We start from the raw sequence: 20072 nt of genomic DNA, 5'->3' as shown, positions 1-20072 counted from the left end.
TTCTAAGCACGGGAAACATGCACTACTTTACAGGCATACTATGTACACCCCCAGGTACGAAATTTAAAGGAATATTTCACTTTTATTGTTTCACTTTAAGCATTATTAAAATCACTGCTCCCGAAAAAGTGTTTTTTAAAACTTTTTTTTTTTTTTTTGCATTGATACACGACCCCTGGGGCAGGACCCAGGTCCCCAAACACTTTATTGGACATTAACTTGCATATTAACCTTTAAAATTTGCACTTTTGATTTCTCTCATAGACTTTTAAAGGGTGTTTCGCGGCTTTTCGAATTTGCCGTAAACACCCCAAATTGTTGGGCGAACAGCAAATGTTTGAGTCTAACTTATGTTCGACTCTAACATAAAGCTCATCCCTAGTCACCTGACCTAAAGCCTATTGAGCATCTGTGGGGGCATCCTCAAACGGAAGGGGGAGGAACGCAAGGTCTCTAACATCCACCAGCTCTGTGATGTCGTCATGGGGGAGTGGAAGAGGACTCCAGTGGCAACCTGTGAAGCTCTGGTGAACTCCATGCCCAAGAGGGTGACAGTGCTGGAAAATAATGGTGGCCACACAAAATATTGACACTTTGCGCCCAATTTGTACTTTTTCACTTGGTGTACTTGCTTTTGTTGCTAGTGGTTTAGACAATGGCTGTGTTGAGTTATTTTAAAGGGGGGGCAGCAAATTTAAACTGTTTATACAAGCTGTATATAAAAACGAGGGGTGTACTCACTTTTGTGAGAGTATGTATGTGTATATAGATAGTCATATAAACATGTGAATGAATGCGATTTTCACCCTGTTATTCAAAGTTAATGTCATGTCTTTTTCCTCTAAAGGACCGCAAAGACCACGACAACCTAAATATCTTCTTTAGGAGACGCCTTCTTTTAATCCCTTCATCCCCATCTGTACATAAATGTACTTCTAGCTAGGAGTACTTTTTATCTACTTGCCGACCGCCCACCGTCGTTATACGTCCTCACTTTAGAGATGAATATCTCGGTAACGGCAGCAGCTGCTGCCACAATCGAGATATTCATCTCTTCTGTGGGCGGCCGTGTTAACGATAATGGCGGTCTCCGCGGCGAATTCGCCGCGAGATCGCCGTTATCGGTGGCGGGAGAGGGCCCCCCCCTCCCGCCGCTGTCCTGCGCCCTCCGCCGCTTACCGTAGCCGTCGGTAGCGGCGGAGGAGTTCGCGACCATCCGGCAGCTGAGCGGGGACGAGACTGAAGGAAAAATCTCCTTCGCCCGTCCCCATAGCTCCGCTGGGCGGAAGTGACGTCAAAACGTCCGTCCCGCCCAGCGTCTTAAAGAAACATTTTTTTTTTTTGTCATTTGAAAAAATGACATTTCCAAATTTTTTTTTTTTTTTTGCATTTAAGCCCAAATATGAGATCTGAGGTCTTTTTGACCCCAGATCTCATATTTAAGAGGACCTGTCATGCTTTTTTCTATTACAAGGGATGTTTACATTCCTTGTAATAGGCATAAAAGTGATAATTTTTTTTTTTTTTTTTTTTTTCAGTGTTAAAAATTCTAAAATAAATAAAAATAAATGCGAAAAGCAAAAAAAAATTTTTTTTAAAGCGCCCCGTCGAGCTCGCGCGTAGAAGCGAACGTATACGCGAGTAGCGCCGACATATGAAAACGGTATTCAAACCACACAAGTGAGGTATCGCCGCGATCGTTAGAGCGAGTGCATTAATTTTAGCCTTAGGCCTACTCTGTAACTCAAAAATGCAACCTGTAGAATTTTTTAAACGTCGCCTATCAAGATTTTTAAGGGTAAAAGTTTGACGCCATGCCACGAGCGGGCGCAATTTTTAAGCGTGACATGTTGGGTATCATTTTACTCGGCGTAACATTATCTTTCACAATATATAAAAAAATTGGGCCAAATTTATTGTCTTATTTTTTCATTTTAAAAAGTGTTTTTTTTTTTCAAAAAAAGTGCGCTTGTAAGACCGCTGCGCAAATACGGTGTGACAAAAAGTATTGCAATGACTTCCATTTTATTCTCTAGGGTGTTAGAAAAAAAAAATATATAATGTTTGGGGGTTTTAAGTAATTTTCTAGCAAAAAAAAATGGTTTTGTATCGTAAACACCGACTCTGAAAAACAGGCCCGGGGCTAAAGTGGTTATACTCGCCCAGTGATTGCAGCTGCAGCACCCTTCGTAGATCTGATTGCCATGTGGGAGCTGCAGATTGGACAGGGGAGCCTGAAATCCTGAGCATGATGACCTTTGTACTGCCTGCTTTGTTAAAATGGCAGTAAGGTTTGTTTTCTTCTAACTGTGCCATTGTGTTTTCTACTGTAGAAGGCACATGGCCACCTCACACTGTCAGTGACGCTTAAGCCTAATACACTTTGAGAAAATCAGACGGACGACAAATGCTGCTTTAGAAGCGATCGTACAATAATCCAATCTTCTCATACACAGCTTTTGACAGCTGATCATGACAGTTCATCCAAAATTATCTGAAATGCAAAAATGTTTTGTACAATACCAGATTGTATGCTTTTCGTATGATTTAATCAATACAGTATTCTCCCCAAAAAAGTCAGAAGAGCAAGACCACGCAGGCTTGGGAACCAAAGAAAACAATACAACACATTACATCACTTTTATAGCTGTATTCTGTCGTACAAGAATTCCAAGTTCGATAACCTATTCATTTTTAATATGAGACTAGCATGCAAAAACAATCGGGCGATCATTCGTCTGATTTCTTGCGTATAAGGCTTTAGTGTTTTTAGGAGAATGAATGTCTGCTTCCTCTTCTAGATATTTTTTTTACTTAAAATGGAAAAATGCTGGAATTCTCTCTATTAGCCCTTGAGCATAGAATTTCTCAGTTTGTATACTGCGGTTTCCGCTGTATCAGTCCTGTGGTCATGACCTTCCTTCTGTGCTCCAAGGGCACAAGACTTCACTCAGGTCAGGCCAGTTTTTTTTTTTTGCTGAGGGTCAGGACCTGAGCAATGACAGTTCTCCTGAACCCTCTCTGAAGATTCCATTTGGTGAGTGTGTACAGTTGGCTGTGCTGGGACGTTCTGGCTGCAATGAATCTAGTGTCATCGGCAGTGACACTTCTGTTTTTCAGTTAGCACTGGACTCTGCTATTCAGGTCATGCCAGTTTAGCGTGACCAGAGCTGTGGCAGTTCTTTGTTCCCATCGCTGAAGACTTGCTCTATGTGAGTGATCAATGAAGGTTTTGCGTTATTGGGGGGGGGGGGGGCCCCCCCCCCTCTTAGGTCCCTGAGTTAGTGTGTTTTTTTTACCACATATGTACTGTAGGTTGTGTGCTGTGAGAGGACATAAACTCCTTAAGGTTTATCTGTTTTACTTTTTTTTATTTAAAGCGGTTGTATACTCGCGATTTAAATTAAAAAAAAAAATTTCACCGGAAAGACAAAAGCCATAATGAGCTAGTATGCACTGCATACTAGCTTATTATGAAATACCTCGGAACGAGGTGAAGAGAACTTACCTGGTCCACGCCGAGCGAGATGTCATCTTGACTCGGCGTGTCTTCCGGGCATCGCCGATCCAGCGCTGTGATTGGCTGGAGCGGCGATGTCACTCCCGCACATGCGCGTGGGAGACTTCAAACTGGCAAGGTCCGGCGGCTGCCGGCCCTTTAGCCGAGTATCACCGCTGTGTATGTGGCGCTGCAATCAGCGGCGGATTGCGGGTGGAATATCTCCTAAACCGTACAGATTTAGGAGATATTCTTTATACCTACAGGTAAGCCTTATTATAGGCTTACCTGTAGGTAAGTTACAAAAACACCTATACAACCACTTTAAGGTTTGGCAATGTTTTTTGCCCTTTTTTTATTTTTTCTGTGCTGGGTTTGTGTTTTATCCTGAGGGAATCTGTTGCAGTTCGTTTTTTCCAGTGGTGTCTTGCATAAAACAGGCGGCCATCAGGACGCTCTATCGGACAATTGTCTGAATTTCCAACAACAAATGTGGGATAGCATGCTTTAACATTTTACAACAACAAATGTCTTGTCGGATTTTCTTATCGTTTTTGAAAAAAATCCAAAGTACAAACGCATGCTCAGAAGCAATGCTAACCATAACACAACAATAGCAGAAGTTGCCCAAATCATGGCGCTAAAGAGCAGAAAAACCCACGTAGTTTGTCTGTTGGTCAGCAAAGTTTTGCCGTTTGTATGCAGAAGTTGTTTACGGCCAACACCCTTCCGACAAAATTCCATGGCTTTGTCCGATGGAAATCCAATCGTGTGTACGAGGCATAAATCTGGTCCTGGGCAGAACATCCTGTTCCATAGTACGCATTCCCGGGTTTAAAGAAACTGACACATTTTGGCAGCTGTGGGAATTCTCTGCATTTGGTGGTGTTCCAGGATATGTCTCCTTTGTAAGGATATGCCCGTAGTTACCACCTCAAGTGTGGTCTGGAGACTGGTGTTCTGTGGTCTCTACCAGATTAGCTAGATCTGTTATCCCAAGGACACATTTTTTTTATTTATTTTTTCATTCTGCTGCTCATTTGCTAGCTTGACATTCTGGATATTGAAACCCAAGTTCTGTGAGATGAGCATTTCAGATTCTTTAATCTGACCACGTTGAACGCTCATAAATCTTACCACAAGGTTATCGTTAAGCATGGAAAACTTTTCACTGGTGGGATCCTTGGTCACAAACCAACCTTGTCTTTATGCAAGAACAGCCCAAGAACTTGAGGATATTGTGATGCCTTCCCTCTGTTTGGCATAGTTCACTCCAAGGAGATTTTTCTCAAGTGCCTGCTTGTGGAGGAAGCCATTGGCATATACATTTCTGTCAATGCTTCCCTAGCAGACAAATTCCTTTTTGTTGCTAAACCCCCGGACCATATTGCTGGTTAAAGACCAGAGCACTTTTTGCGATTCGGCACTGCGTCGCTTTAACTTACAATTGCGTGGTCCCAAACAAAATTGGTGTCCTTTTTTTTTTATTCCTCACAAATGGAGCTTTCTTTTGGTGGTGTTTGATCACCTCTGTGGTTTTTAGTTTTTGCGCTATAAACAAAAATAGAGAGACAATTTAAAAAAAAAAATGAATATTTTTTACTTTTTGCTATAATAAATATCCCCCAACAATATATTAAAAAAAAAAAAAAAAAAAAAATGCTCCTCAGTTTAGGCCGATACGTATTCTTCTACATATTTTTCGCTAAAAAAAATTCGCAATAAACGTTTGATTGGTTTGCGCAAAAGTTATAGCGTTTACAAAATAGGGTTTTTTTTAATGGCATTTTTTTTATTAATAATGGCGGCGATCAGCGTTTTTTTTTATTTATTGTACTGCGACATTATGGCGGACACTTGACACATTTTTGGGACCATTTGCATTTTTATAGCGATCAGTGCTATAAAAATGCATTGGATTACTATAAAAATGCCACTGGCAGTGAAGGGGTTAACACTACGGGGCGGGGAAGGGGTTAAGTATGTTCCCTGGGTGTGTTCTAACTGTAAAGGGGGGTGGCCTCACTAGGGGAAATTACGGATCTTCTGTTAATACATTGTATGAACAGAGGATCAGCATTTCTCTCCCTGACAGGACCGGGAGCTGTGTGTTTACACACACAGCTCCCGGTACTTGCTCTGTAACAAGCAATCGCGCACGGGGTCGGGGGCGAGCGTGCGCCCCTAGTGGCCTGCGTGAGAGCCGACGTTATTACGTGCTCTCGCGCAGGGGAGCCGACCTGCCGCCGTAAAATGTCGGCGGCTGGTCGGTAAGTGGTTAAAGACCAAAACAGGTCTTTGGCTTCCAGAGCCACTATTGAAAATTTGATTGGTTATTGTGCAAGACTGTGAGTTGAAAGATGACGTGCCTTCTTTACCTGCTATAGCCCATTCTACGATGGTTGTGAGTGTTTTAGACGTTGGCATTTATTTTTTACAGGTTCAGTGTGTTTTTCTCTGCAGATGCCCATTTCACTTGAAAGGTTCTGCAAATGGCTGTTTAATGCTTTTGGATTTTCTTTTGTGTTAGGCTGGTTCATCTGTGTTGATGTGCCCGCCCCTCAGTTTGTACTGTTCGTGGATGTCCCTAGGTTTCTTACTATCCAGCTGCGTGTCTCAATGGATGATAAAGAAAACAGTTTTGTACTTAATGTAAAAATCTTTCTCTTTGTGTCCTTGGACGGACACGGCTCCTTAAATCTTGACAGTTGGGTTATGTTCTTGTTCATAGGAGAGAAAACATAACCCAAATGTCAAGATTTAAGGAGCTGTGTCTGTCCATGGACGACAGAGAAGAGGATTTTACGGTGAGTACAAAAAATCCTATTTTTTTTTTTTTACCATTGCAGTACAGGTTTACCCTCACTGTAGGGGTAGTTATTTTAATTTTCTCTTCAGCTTTAACAGTGACACACCCTGCAGCCCTTTATTTCACCATGAGCTGCTATATTTCAGATTTAACTTTTACAGGTGTTATTCTGTCACTCTGCGCAGCAGACCCAAGTGTGCAGTTGAGCAGTGTACTTCCTTTACTTAGACATAAGGTGGCGACAAAGTAGTGGACTTCCATTGAAAGTTTTTTACGAAGAACTGTTCGTGATATAAGTCTTTATTCAGGACAACATTTTCTACACCTTTAGGGAAGCATTGGTCTGTTTATCTCTATTTGTTTTTTTTTATAACACATGACTATATTCTATATGACCAGAAATTACTTTTGCATATTGATGGGAGAAGTACCTTACTTTATATATAAACAAAAAAAATGAATTTTATTAGAGTTGTCCCAGACTGACTGCTCTAGATTTTGAGTTGTAAGGTATTCACTGAATTGATGTAACTTGTCTGGCTGCAGGGAGTTCTAGCTTGTGGAGATACTGTTATTTGTGGTAGAAGTGGTTCAGGTTGCTGTAAAGTCACTCAATCACTTTTACACAGGGTGGATAAAAATCAATGTTTTATTTACTTAGATTTTTTTTAATCAAATTTATTATAAAATGCTTTTGGAGTAAAAATGTATCTAAATATATATTTTTCTATTTTAAAGTGTTACTTGACTCAGTAAAATCTGTGTATGCAGAATAGCATGCTTGCACTGTGGAACTTAAGGGGCTAATCCTCTGTATTGTGTAAAAAGGCTCTTTGAGCCTGTGTGGACAGATCCTCCTCTTCCCCCCCCCCCCTCCTCCCCTCCTGCAGGGTCTCTTGGCAAGTCCAGGTGAGACAGAGTAGTCCTGCTGCACATGCTCAGTTTGGTCTCTATTGCTGGAGAGAACATTTCCTTGTTGAGCTGAGCTTTTCAGGTCACATGGTATTGACATAAAAAAAAAGGGCTTATCATAAACAAAAATTGCAGCTGCAACAATCAAGTGAGATGATATCACAAAAATAAAATGGGTGAAGTGTGTTGTGCTTAAATGAAATGAGCAGTTAATAATAAAAACAAGCGAGGCCAAGAGTCACAAACGTGACATGGTGAAAGTTTAAATGTTGTGTCACCAACTTCCACTACCTTGTGCGACCGCCTCCAAAAACAATAGGATGTGCCCTTACCGAAAAGTGTTGACCACCTATTCCGTGAGGGGGTCAACATAGGCTTGTATGTTGGGGGGAAAAACTCCATCTGTGAAGAGGTCCGCTCAGCAGAAACTTTAAGCCACCACTGATGGGGAACATCGGGTTTCTTTTACTTTTACCGTGGCATCAGCTCATATACCCCAAATGAGAGACAAACGCCACAATAGTGTAAAACCTTTTTTACCAGGATTTAATGAAGGCACTTGCACGAAAATATGATTAAAACGGCATGTACTGGACACAATAGTTTCAGAGGAAGATTCACCTAACGCGATGACAAGAAATTACGCTATCGCTTGACCAGTTTCGTCGCTAATCGGACTTTTTCCGGAGCTCCAGAAGTGTCATTCCCTGGTGGTGGCTTGAAGTTTCTTTTGAGCTGTACAGATGTGGAGTTTTTCCAGACATACATGCCTATGTTGACCGTAATAGGTGGCCAACGCTCTTCGGTAAGGGCACATCCTATTTTTTTTTGGTGGTGGTCACACAAGGTGGAGGAATTTGACACAACATTCAAACTTTCACTTTCATGTTTGAACTCTCCTGTTTTTTATTATTTATTTACTGTTTATTTCATTTAGGCGCAACATACCATACTTGTTCACATAGTATTGAAATTACACATTTTTGGGTTGTGTATGCAGATCCTAAATGACAGCCCAGTACCTCCCTTCTCCATACCCAGTAACTAAAGAGCACAGTGGGTGGGATGTCGCATCTGGATTCATGGATAATCCGCCTCCCATAACAGCACGAGAACACAGGCTGTAGTGGAAATCTCCTAACTGAACACTCAGCACTCGGACAAACCCTGCAGTTTATCACATGATCATGGTATACAGATCAGCCAAAAGGTATATAGTGACAGTATTTTAATGTAAAAAGATTTATAAGCTGTGTGTGGATTAATTTATTTTGTTCAGCATGAAATGGAGCTTAGTAAGTGGCATGGGGCTGTATAGTCTGCAATATTTTACATTTTTGGTAAACTCATTCAATGAATCCAAGCTTTGCAAGCTGAGATGACATGCATTCACACAATTTTACCATAACCGTGAAATAAAACAACTTTACGGAATATCCCATTGTTTTGAAAATCTATTTAAACTACAAACTGTATGATTTGAATCAGTTCTGATGGCAATGTTTTACTAACCTGACAGTTTATTCTAAATAGGAAACCTTCATTTTGTTTGCAAATATAGAAATAAGCAAGAATAAGTCCTTATATTTAAAGACCTGTCATTTCAGATCCATCATGGCGGTGCCTGTTAACGGGCATCTGCTACTGCCACATCCCTCACCTTGTGTCACTGCCACATAACCAGCTGTCCCATTAAAGTGAATGGGACTGTCGGTGAGTCTACAGCAGGTTAGAGGAGGAGCTGTTGTGTGACAGAGATGACAGTTGCTCTATAGAAACTGTTTTTCAATTGAGTTGATTTAATCTAGTGATTTAATACACATCTACTCTGCTTTTACATGTAGTGTTAGGTACCCGATCAACTCCCTTTTTTTTCTATAGCAAAACTAGATCTGAGTGTTGCCTTTGAACATTGTGGTACCTACAGGAGAAGACCTGCAGGGAATATTTCTTTCCAACTTTTAAATGGTTGAGAGGTTTGTTTATAAGGGTGTGTAAGAACATACAAGAACTGATTCTAAGTGATATTTGATGTTTCTTCTGAGGTCACAGCCCAATATTTTTCTCTTTTGTGGGCCAAGACAAGGCTTACCAGAAAGATTCTGCTATGCTTGTGATTTGTAGCTATTATCTTCTGTAATGACATTGAATACGTTATTAAACTATCACACTTAAATGTTTCTTTCTTTTTCCTTTTTGTGTTTTAGAAATATCCAGTCCTTCCATACTTAGTGCTGGTTTTAAAGCAGTTTCTGTTACAGAGAGACCTTAATGAAGTGTTTACAGGGGGAATCGGCTCCTACAGTCTCTTTTTAATGGCTGTTAGTTTTCTGCAGGTAAGATATCCCAATAGGTGTTAATGTGATGTATTGGTGTGTTTAGCTTTTTTGTGCACTAGGATTTTAGAGCTATTTAGTACCTGTAACTTAAAGCGGTGGTTCCCCCTTAAAAACAACTTTTTTTTATTCCACTGGCCCCCCACATTACAATCGAATTAAGGCTATTATTTTTTTTTGTCTGCTGTACATACCTTGATACAGCATCTTCACCCGTGCATCCGGGTTGCGAGTCCCGCGGGAGTGGGCGTTCCTCACATGTGTTTGATTGACGTTTTTCGGAAAAACGAGCTCCCCCCTGTCGCGTAAGCCGCGTCACGATTGGCGAAAGGAGCCGAACGGCGATGCGCATGCGCAGTATAGCGCCGACTCGCCGTTCGGCTCCTTTCGCCAACCGTGACGCGGCTTACGCGACAGGGGGGAGCTTGTTTTTCCGAAAAACGTCAATCAAACACATGTGAGGAACGCCCACTCCCGCGGGACTCGCAACCCGGATGCACGGGTGAAGATGCTGTATCAAGGTATGTACAGCAGACAAAAAAAAATAATAGCCTTAATTCGATTGTAATGTGGGGGGCCAGTGGAATAAAAAAAAGTTGTTTTTAAGGGGGAACCACCGCTTTAAGAAAAGCTATTCTGTGTTTTTTGTAATGTTATCCTGACTTGAATCATTTACTAGGAACGTTTGTAATCCTTGGGTCTCTCTAAAGCTTTTCTCTTTTCTTTCTAGTTGCATCCAAGAGAAGATGCCTGCAGCCCGAACGCCAACTATGGTGTTTTGTTAATAGAGTTTTTTGAGCTCTATGGGAGGCATTTTAACTACATAAAAACTGGAATACGCATAAAAGATGGTGGCTCATATGTAGCTAAAGACGAGGTACAAAAAAGTATGTTGGATGGATACAGGCCATCCATGCTGTACATTGAAGATCCATTGCAGGCTGGTAGGTGCACAGCTTTTAACACTGCACTTAACCAAATTTTGCTTTTTTTTTTTTTTCTCTCTGCATTTTCTTCAACAAAAGCTTGTGGCAGTATTTTGAAAAGCTGATCCCCCCCCCCCCCCTTTCTCCTAGGAAATGATGTGGGCCGTAGTTCATATGGAGCCATGCAGGTGAAACAGGCCTTTGATTATGCATATGTTGTCTTAAGCCACGCAGTGTCACCTATAGCCAAGTATTACCCCAACAATGAATCTGAAAGGTAAGTGTCTTGTATATAGATAATTGTTTTGTTCTATATTTAGTGGATGATAAGCAGAAAAAAGGTTCCCTAATTGTTTGCACATTACATAATCTGAGGTAAATTGTCCTTGCAAATTGGGGTTCTCAGACTCCTGGAACATCAGAGTGGCTTGCTCTTTGCTACTATGTTCCTACCTTATCTACCTTCATGTGATTGAACACCCAGAGCACACCATATAACACTACCCACGCCATTAGACTCCAGCTTTTGCTTGGGTGTCCTTTGGTGATGGAGCTTCTATTTTTTTCTTTTTAACATTCAATTTTCTCTCTGAAAATTATATCAAGATCTAACTTCCTTCTTCCCTGAGCTATATAGCAGTTTTCTGGATTGATTGTCTGTGTTAAGTACCTTGAGGAACATACTTGGACCCCACTGTGAGGTCAGCCTGTAATGATTGCAGTGTGTGGAGTTAGCCATGGGATGCTATGCATGTCTAGGGCAATGGTCCAACTTTAAGCCTGAAGATCCTTTAGGGGGGGGGGGGGGGTTGGTTTGCCCACTGGGGTGGGTGAAACCTGATCCTCCAATCCGTCAATTTTGTTGTGGAAAAGTTTAAGAGGGTTTCCTGTACATCTACACTCGTTTCTGGTTTTTACTAGTACAATCCACAGTATGTAGCACACTGCAGGTCTACAGGCAGAAGATTTGGGTGTTGATCACCCATACCATTTTTGTCTTGTCAAAAGCATTTTTTTTCTTCCCATACTTGGTCTCAGGAGGATGAGGTAAGTGTGTCATGCCTCCTGGATGTCGTCTTCCAGCTTGCCTTTTCTGCCAAGGATGCAAACTGCATGTTGCTGTACACCTGCTGCCATCTTCTATAGAAACACAGCCACAGCGGCTCCTATTTCTGAGTACAGCCCAATCCGTTCTGCACTCCATAACCATGAGTACCCCACTGGGGATCCCTTCATTTGGCAGTGGTGGATCATAGGCGCAAGGGTCTTAAGGGACAAATGGCAAGTTTTCTGCAGACGGCCTATGGGAAACTTTAACCACCACTGGGGATGATGTTCCCTTGCCCGAAGCATTTTTTCTTTTTATGATCTCCCTCTCTTATTTGTCTTTGGCCTTTCCTCATGCACTCAACATGTTGCCTGTCCGAAAAAAGCACTATTCTCCACCACTGTCTGAATTATATGGAAAATTCTCAGCACTTCTAGAACCTTCGGTTTCCAGAGACCAAAAATGCTTAACATTCTCTATTACCCCTGGATCCTTGAGTATATTTTGGAGCAATCTGTTTTGAGGTATGAGCTGTGGACATATTGACTCTACCTAGCAGCACTCACCACAGCCTAAACAAGGACCTATGGGCACTATGACTGGCAATGTCAAGAATGACACGTATAGCTCAATTGTCCACTTTGTTAGGACTGGCTTAACCCAGAGAAGGGTATACATCGCTCAAAAGCGTTTTGCTGACATTTATCGTATGGAAAATAATTTTAAGAAGAAATCGACTATTCCAGTAGTGGCTCCTGCCGTTTCAGTTCTCATTAAACACTTTTTTTACGTAAGCATTGAGCATTTTTCAAACAGAAGTAACAATGAAGTGACAAACATCGCACAGCAAAACAAAAAAAAAGAAAACGAGGTATAAACAGTAAGAAATCGTAGCAGGTCACACAGAGAAAGTCAATGTTCAACCTCGGCAGCAAGGCCACACTTGTTGCAATAAATGGGGGGAGAAAAAATTGAAGCGCAAATATGTTCCACCAGATACCTGGACTCTCACCTCTAACAAGTGTGTGAAAGTACATATTGTATACCTTTTTGGATGATCTGTATACCATGGTTGCATGATACACAGCACAATTTATCCAGTGCTGAGATTTGTGATGTCAATATCATGTGACCTGACTATCGCTGAGAACAGGCAAATGTTCTCTTCAGCATAAGAAACGACTGAGCATGTGCAGCTTGGCTACCCTGCCTGTGTTAGCTGGCTTTCCCCAGATAGACAGTGCAGAAGGGAAGGATCTATGCATACAGGATAGAACAGCCTTTTTACACAATGCAGAGTATTAACTCCTTAAGTTCCTCAGTGAGTATAACAAGCATGCTATGCTGCATATACAGACACATTTTTACGGTTGTGGGATTAGTAAAATTTTATTGCTAGAAAATTACTGTGTGTGTGTGTGTGTGTGTATATACCCACACACTACGACTTTGATAAAGGGGGCAGGCTACATTCCTTACTGTGGCCAACTATCAACACAAATTTTACAGTGTATGGTATGTTTTTTTTTCTTTAGTGGCCTGATTATCTTGGCTGCTAACTTGGGCGTATGACATGGACCCAAAATGTTTTGTAATAAAACAGCCACTGCAGATAAATGGACAGCAGCAGATTCCTATGCAAAAGCAGTTATTAGATGTAATTCTTGTTATACGGCCAGCTATGTAGTAAAAACTTGGTACTCTCAAATGGTTCAGGCATAAGTCTGTATCCACAGAGGGGCCTTAATCTACCAATGAAGTGTTCGCCCTGAATGTCCAACATCCAATGTCTGCTCAAATCATGGGTGGAATCAGGGCACTGTGTCCCTGTATGTCTTGTCTGTGGGCCATTGAAGAGGGCATCCTGTTTCCCATTCCACCATTGAAAAGTGGATCAGGCAACTCCTTTCCAGGGAAAATGCCCTTTTCTATAAGAGCCTGTTCTATAGGAGCTGTTGGTGTCTCATGGGGTTTTCAGCATCACGCACCTGATTCCCGAAAGTTATACCAGGTGGATGTTCAGGCCTCGGCTGATGCGAGCTTCGGCCTCAATGTTCTTCAGATTGTCATCTGATCACCATTGTTCAGGTTCTTATCCTGGTTTCTTGTGGCCTGTTTGCAGTTCTGTTTTTTTTTTTTTTTTTTTAGAATACAATGCAAGAATACAAGACCTGCACTGTGATTAAGATTTTGGACTTGCCCAAAAACTACTTATTTTGGCGTAAAGTGGCGTTTGTGTCTTGATAATTATTTGATCCCACGCTGATTTTGTAAGTTTGCCCACTTACAAAGAAATAAAGGGTCTAATTGTTATCGTAGGTGTATTTTAAATGGGCCAGAATATCAACCAAGAATCCAGAAAAAAACACATGATACAAATGTTATAAACTGAGTTGCAGTTCACCAAGCAAAAAAAAATTGATACTTGGTGGAGAAACCCTTGTTGGCAAGCACAGAGATAAGACGTTTCTTCTAGTTTGTGACTAGGTTTACACACATCTCAGGAGGGATTTTGTTCCACTCTTCACATATCTTCTCTAAATCCTTGACGTTTCTTGGCTGTTGCTTGGCAACTCGAAGTTTCAGCTTCCTCCATACAATTTTTGTAGGATTATGGTCTGGAGACTGTCTAGGCCAGGGATATGCAATTAGCGGACCCCCAGCTGTTGCAGAACTACAAGTCCCGTACGAGGCAGAGGCATGATGGGACTTGTAGTTTTGCAACAGCTGGAGGTCCGCTAATTGCATATCCCTGGTCTAGGCCATTCCATGACCTTAATGTGCTTCTTGATTCACTCCTTTTTTACCTTGCTGGTCTGTTTTGGGTCATTGTCATCCTGAAAGACCCATCTTCAGTGTTCTGGCTGAGGGAAGAAGGTTCTCGACCAGGATTTTACAATACATGGCCCCTCAATGTGGCTAAGTCAGCCTGTACCTTTAGCAATGAAACCGCCCCAAAGCATAATATTTCCACCTCTGTAATTGACTGTAGGGATGGTGTTCTTGGGGTCATAGTTGGCATTTTTCTTCCTCCAAACACGGCGAGTCGCGTTAATGCCAAATAACTCCATTTTGGTCTGACCTGATCATGGCACTTTTTCCCAAAACTTCTCTAAATCATTTAGCTGTAATCCTGTGGGTGCTGCAGGATTTGTCCATGGCGGTGTATTGTGTTACCAATGGTTTGTTTGTGGACTGTGGTCCCCAACTGCCTTGAGATCATTCACAAGCTCCTCCCCGTGTAGTTCTGGACTGATCCCTCACTTTTCTCATGATCATCCTTGCCCCATGAACGGGATATTTTGCATGGAGCTGCAGACTGAGAGCCGGTTCACACTGGGGCGACTTGGGATCCGACTTGAAGTCGCCTCAAGTCACGCTGTCGAGAAAAACAATGCAAGTGAATGGGAGCGGTGTTAATACACACGACTCGAGTCGCTCTGACTTCAAAAGAAGTTCCTGTACGACTTCAATCCGACTTGTAGGCGATTTGTACCCATTGATTTCAATGGAAGTCGCCTCCAAGTCTGATCACTGTCTTAACTGAAGCGACTTTCCAGGAAGATAACATACATTTCTCAGGCAAACCTCTCCCTCCCCCTCCCTCCCCTAGAGCTGATTGTTGTTTGATTGGCCACTGGAAAGTCTCTTGTCCTGGAGACGACTTCAAGTCGTGTTGTAAATCGCCCCAGATCGCCCTGTGGTTCATGCTCAAGTCGTGTCGGAGTCGCCTCTGAAAGTCGCGCTGGAAGTCGTGTCGCCCTAGTGTGAACCGACTCTGAGTGTGATTTGATGTGTGTGTGTGTGTGTGTGTGTGTGTGTGTGTGTGTTTTTTTTGTTTTTGTTTTTTTCTTCCATTTATGAATGTTTTTGCTTCAACAGTTTTCTTTCTCACCAAGCTTCTTGCTGATGGGCTTGTAGCGCATTCCAGCCTTGTGCAGGACTACAGTCATGTCCCCGATGTCCTTTTGACAGATCTTTGGTCTTTCCCATGATCATGCGGTTTGAGCCCGAGTTCACACTGGGCTGCGGGAATGAAGCCGTGAGAGTTCAGCTTAACGCGCACACATTTTCTCCTGCTTGTCTGTCCCCATTTCAGCCGCGATTTCAGAGACAGGTTTCAGGTTTCTGCACAGATGTCAATGTAAATTGCAGTTTGAAATTGCAAAAACTAGTACAGGATGCAGCGTCACACCGGTTAGGTCGGTGCCATTGCCATCAAATGGTACCTGTGTGAACCAGGGCTTAATGTAAGAGATTCTGTGGACACAGGTTTTTTATGCACATGAGTTGTCGTTGGGAGCACCTTCTTAAATTGACAGGACTAACCTGTGTACCACATACTGTAGCCAGTCTGTGGGAGCCAGAATCTGTTTGATTATTGCTGTTTTTGGTTAGAAGGGAGTATAACCTGCACACCATATAATGACCATCCCATGAAAATGTTATAATTTAAAGCTGTGTTAGAACCTAAACCAAAATGTATTGTATTGGAGCTTACCAATCAGATGTGGTGGCTGCATTATTATAATTTTTTTGTGTGTGGCTTATTTTTTGGGTTAAGAGTTTTTCCTAAATAAAAGCTGATCATCGTAAGCACCCTTGTCGGTTGAAAAATGGTTGGTCTTATTACTACAATTTCTGCAAGAGAGCTTGCAGAAATTACTGACAGGATCACTAGGTGAAAAAGACTAAGAAAGAAAACTAAAGCATCCAAAAATTGGTCAGCTGCAATGTTTGCTTTTAGATTTAATACCACTTTAAAGTTTGAGTATGAGTCCTTTGAAAGTTTATTATGTACTGTAACACTCAAAAGTTGGTATTGCATAGAAATGCTCAAGTTTTTGGAAGCTATTGATAACTTCATCCTTCCAGACAGCATTGACTTGATCGATATGTTAACGCCCTGCTCAAGCATAGCATTTTTTGTGATTGGAAAGGCTTTGGGATGCTGTGTGTGTGTGTGTGTGTGTGTGTGTGTGTGTGTGTCTGTGTGTGTGTGTGTTTAATCACTTTATTGCTATCTGGTTTCCTTACTTCCTGTCTGCACGCACGGGTGTTGATGACGGAGATGTCTCCTCAGTTGGATCACAGACAAAGTAAAAACTGGACAATATGTTAGAGCCATGTTTTAAAAAGACAGAGGACTGTATCATTAAATCAATTTACCTTGATTTTACCTTGATAAAAAGACATTTTGAGCATAAAAAAATCTTACTTGTTTCAAACTTTTGAATGCAAGAACATGTAGAAACGTTTCTGTAGGAATACGGTCAGTCAAGTCCGATGATTGATGGCCTTCCCTTAGAAATGAATAGGGAGTCTATTGCGCATGCACAGCTAGATCAGGAAATGTTCAGCAAAGAGGCCAAAGATCTCTTTGGATCATGGACAGGTGGGTGGCAGGCTTACAGGGCTTGTTTTGGGAAGGGGAGCTGCTGCATGTTAAAGCGGGGGTTCACCCGAAATTTTTTTTTTTTTAAACATTAGATTGAGGCTAATTACGGGAAGCAGAATCGGGTGTTTTTTTTTTTTTTTTTTTTTAAATCAATGCAGTACTTACCGTTTTAGAGATAGATGTTCTCCGCCGCTTCCGGGTATGGTCTTCGGGACTGGGCGTTCCTATTTGATTGACAGCTTTCCGACGGTCGCATACAGCGCGTCACGAGTTGCCAAACGGTGCGGCTCTATACGGCGCCTGCGCACCGACGTTGGCTACTTTCGGAAACTCGTGACGTGCTGTATGCGACGGTCGGAAGGCTGTCAATCAAATAGGAACGCCCAGTCCCGTAGCCCATACCCGGAAGCCACGGAGAACATCTATCTCTAAAACGGTAAGTACTGCATTGATTTAAAAAAAAACACCAGATTCTGCTTCCCGTAATTAGCCTCAATCTAATGTTAAAAATGTATTTTTTGGGTGAACCTCCACTTTAAGGACAACCTTACTGAAAGTATGGTTATTCTTGAAAATTGCAACCCAATCCTTAAACTCTTATTGACTGGCACACAATTACAATTTGATATGTACAATGTTTGAAGAAATGTCTTTTGTGCAGACTAGTTTAATTATGCATTACACAATTAAGCAGTGTATACATCTTTTACAGCATTTTAGGGCGTATTATTCGAGTAACTGAAGAAGTGGTGGCTTACAGAGACTGGATATCGAAGAAGTGGGGGCAGAAAAATAGATCTGAACCAGTATACAATGGTAATACATCTTTCTTTTCTTTTAGTTTATCCAATTTTAGACTTTTTCCTCATACCATCCGTGTGATGTAATTTTTTTATTTTCCTGTTTTGCCTAAATAAAAAGCATGACATTTGTTTTAAAAGGAGGTGCATTTGAAAATCGCAACCGGAGTAAAACCTTTCACATTTTCATTGCAGTGATGTACCAGATATGTGGCTTAGACCCGACAAGCTAGCCATACACCTATTCCTGCTGAATCAGCCAAAATGTCAGCAGCTGCGGGTGCTGTGGTTGGCTGAATAAAATTGCCAGCAGTGGGGATTTTTCTATCCATGCGGTGTGGATGGGAAATCTGTGATTTTCTCCTATTCAGCCTGCGGACTGACAGCTGAAATCTCTGTGTGCATAGTTGGCTTAAGGCTACTTTCACACTGAGGCATTTTTCAGGTGCTAAATGGCTAAAAATTGCGCCTGAAAAACTCCTCCCCTGCATCCCCAGTATGAAAGCCTGTGTGCTTTAGCACTGGAGTGCTGCTCTTGCAGGACGTTAGAAAAAGTCCTGCAAGCCGCAACTGTTGGGCGGTGCAGGAGAGGTGAATACACCGCTCCGCCCCGCCATTGGAATCAATGGGTACCTCTGCCAAAGCACTTTGACAGTGATGCTTTGAGGGGACTATTACCCATTTTTTTTTTTTTTGTATCCAATTGTATAACATCCAAGTTAAAAAAAAAAAAAAAATATAACACCAACATGTCAGAATAAAATAATAAAATAAAAATACCTGAGTTGGGGGAAAAAAAATCACCCCCTTGTTAGAGTTTTTTGGTGAACCACCTTTTGATTTAATTGCAGCCTTTAGTCTGTTGGCATACGTCTCTACTACTTTGCACATCTAGACTTTTCATCATTTGTCCACTCTTTGCAGAACTGCTCAAATTCAGCTAAATTTGATGGTGACTGTTTGGCAGTATTCAAGTCATTCCATAGATTTGCAATGGGTTTCAAGTCTGTGCTCTGACTAGGCCATGCAAGGACTTTAACATTTTTCTCCTTCAGCCACTGTGTGGTCATTTTTGCTGTGCTTAGAAACATTGTCATGTGGGAAGGTAAACATTTGATGTTTTTTTGCCCCATCCAATTTTCTTCTATAAGGATAAGTGCTCCAGTCCCTGCTGTAGAGAAATACCCCATAACAGGATAGTACCACATCCATGCTTTACTGTAGGTAATGGTGTTCTTTGGGTGGTATTGGATTTCTGACAGACATATTGGGTGTTGAAGCCAAATTAAATTTTAGTCTCCTCTCACCATAACACATTTTCCCACATGGCTTCAGAATCTTCAAGGAGAGTTTTTTTTTTTTTTTTTTTTCAAATATAAGTTTTATTTTATTTTTCAAGAATAAAAACATACATAAAAGAACCACAATACAGTCCAGAAAAAGTGTAACATAAGAAATACACGCACATTTTGTCTCAGACAAGGCCGGATGTTCGTCTGGTGTAGGAAGCACAACATGGGAGAATATTGACTTGTGACTACCTGTTCATCATCCTCCTCAGATGATTAACATTGCTCTAGGATCGATGGTTAAGTAATATCACCACAACAAAACCATCACGAATTCAATTGACCTGTCCACTTCTCGTATATCATCTATAAGAGAGAGAAGGAAAAAAGGTGGAGGGGGAGCAAAGGGCGAAAGAGTGGAAGAGGGCGAGGGGAAGAGATCAAGGAGAGTTTTAAGGTAGTCAGATGACACTAAGATTGAATTATTTGGCCTCAACACAAAACCATTCATCTTCCCATCATCCTTTATGGGGCCAGTATGCCCTGACCTTACTTTTTTTTTTAAACATATTTTTCACTGTGTATATATATATATATATATATATATATATATATATATATATATATATATATATATATATATATATATATATATATATATATATATATATATATATAATTTGTTTGTGTGTGTATATTATAAAACAAATCTTGGGATTTTTTTACTCTCCTCCACTATGTGCCATTTGTGGTCTATTTTAGCTGTTCTGATTGAATTATTACATTTCTTATTGCATTCCTTGTAGTGTTGGAATGCTGACAATGACTCCTGCCTTTTTTCCTTTTTCCACTTTTAATATGTCTTTTTACATTGAAATTTAACCACTCTGGTTTAACCTTCACGTTTTTATATTTATTACCCATTGGAATACACTGGATGATACCTTTTTTATTTTTTATTTAATATGTTCCCAAAGTATTCCCATTTTTCCTCAGTGTTCAATGTTCTGCAGTGTTTCTAGGATTTGGTCCCATTTTTTTAATATCTTGTAGTA

At 41.2% G+C, this 20072-nt stretch overlaps 1 protein-coding gene across 3 annotated transcripts in view; it reads left to right on the top strand.

Moving 5' to 3' along the window:
- Positions 1-20072, top strand: part of TENT4B (terminal nucleotidyltransferase 4B) — a 115289-nt gene that overhangs the window by 69570 nt on the left and 25647 nt on the right. For all 3 annotated transcript variants that reach the window (XM_040328717.1, XM_040328715.1, XM_040328716.1), the window contains exons 6-9: positions 9428-9556; positions 10287-10500; positions 10633-10759; positions 17641-17744. In XM_040328717.1, coding sequence (XP_040184651.1) covers positions 9428-9556; positions 10287-10500; positions 10633-10759; positions 17641-17744 — 574 coding nt within the window. The remainder of the gene's footprint in view (positions 1-9427; positions 9557-10286; positions 10501-10632; positions 10760-17640; positions 17745-20072) is intronic.

Source organism: Rana temporaria, chromosome 11 (assembly GCF_905171775.1).
Source record: "Rana temporaria chromosome 11, aRanTem1.1, whole genome shotgun sequence".
Classification (NCBI taxonomy): Eukaryota; Metazoa; Chordata; class Amphibia; order Anura; family Ranidae; genus Rana; species Rana temporaria.
Note: the sequence above shows the minus strand (reverse complement) of the source record. Positions and strands in the feature narration are given on the sequence as shown.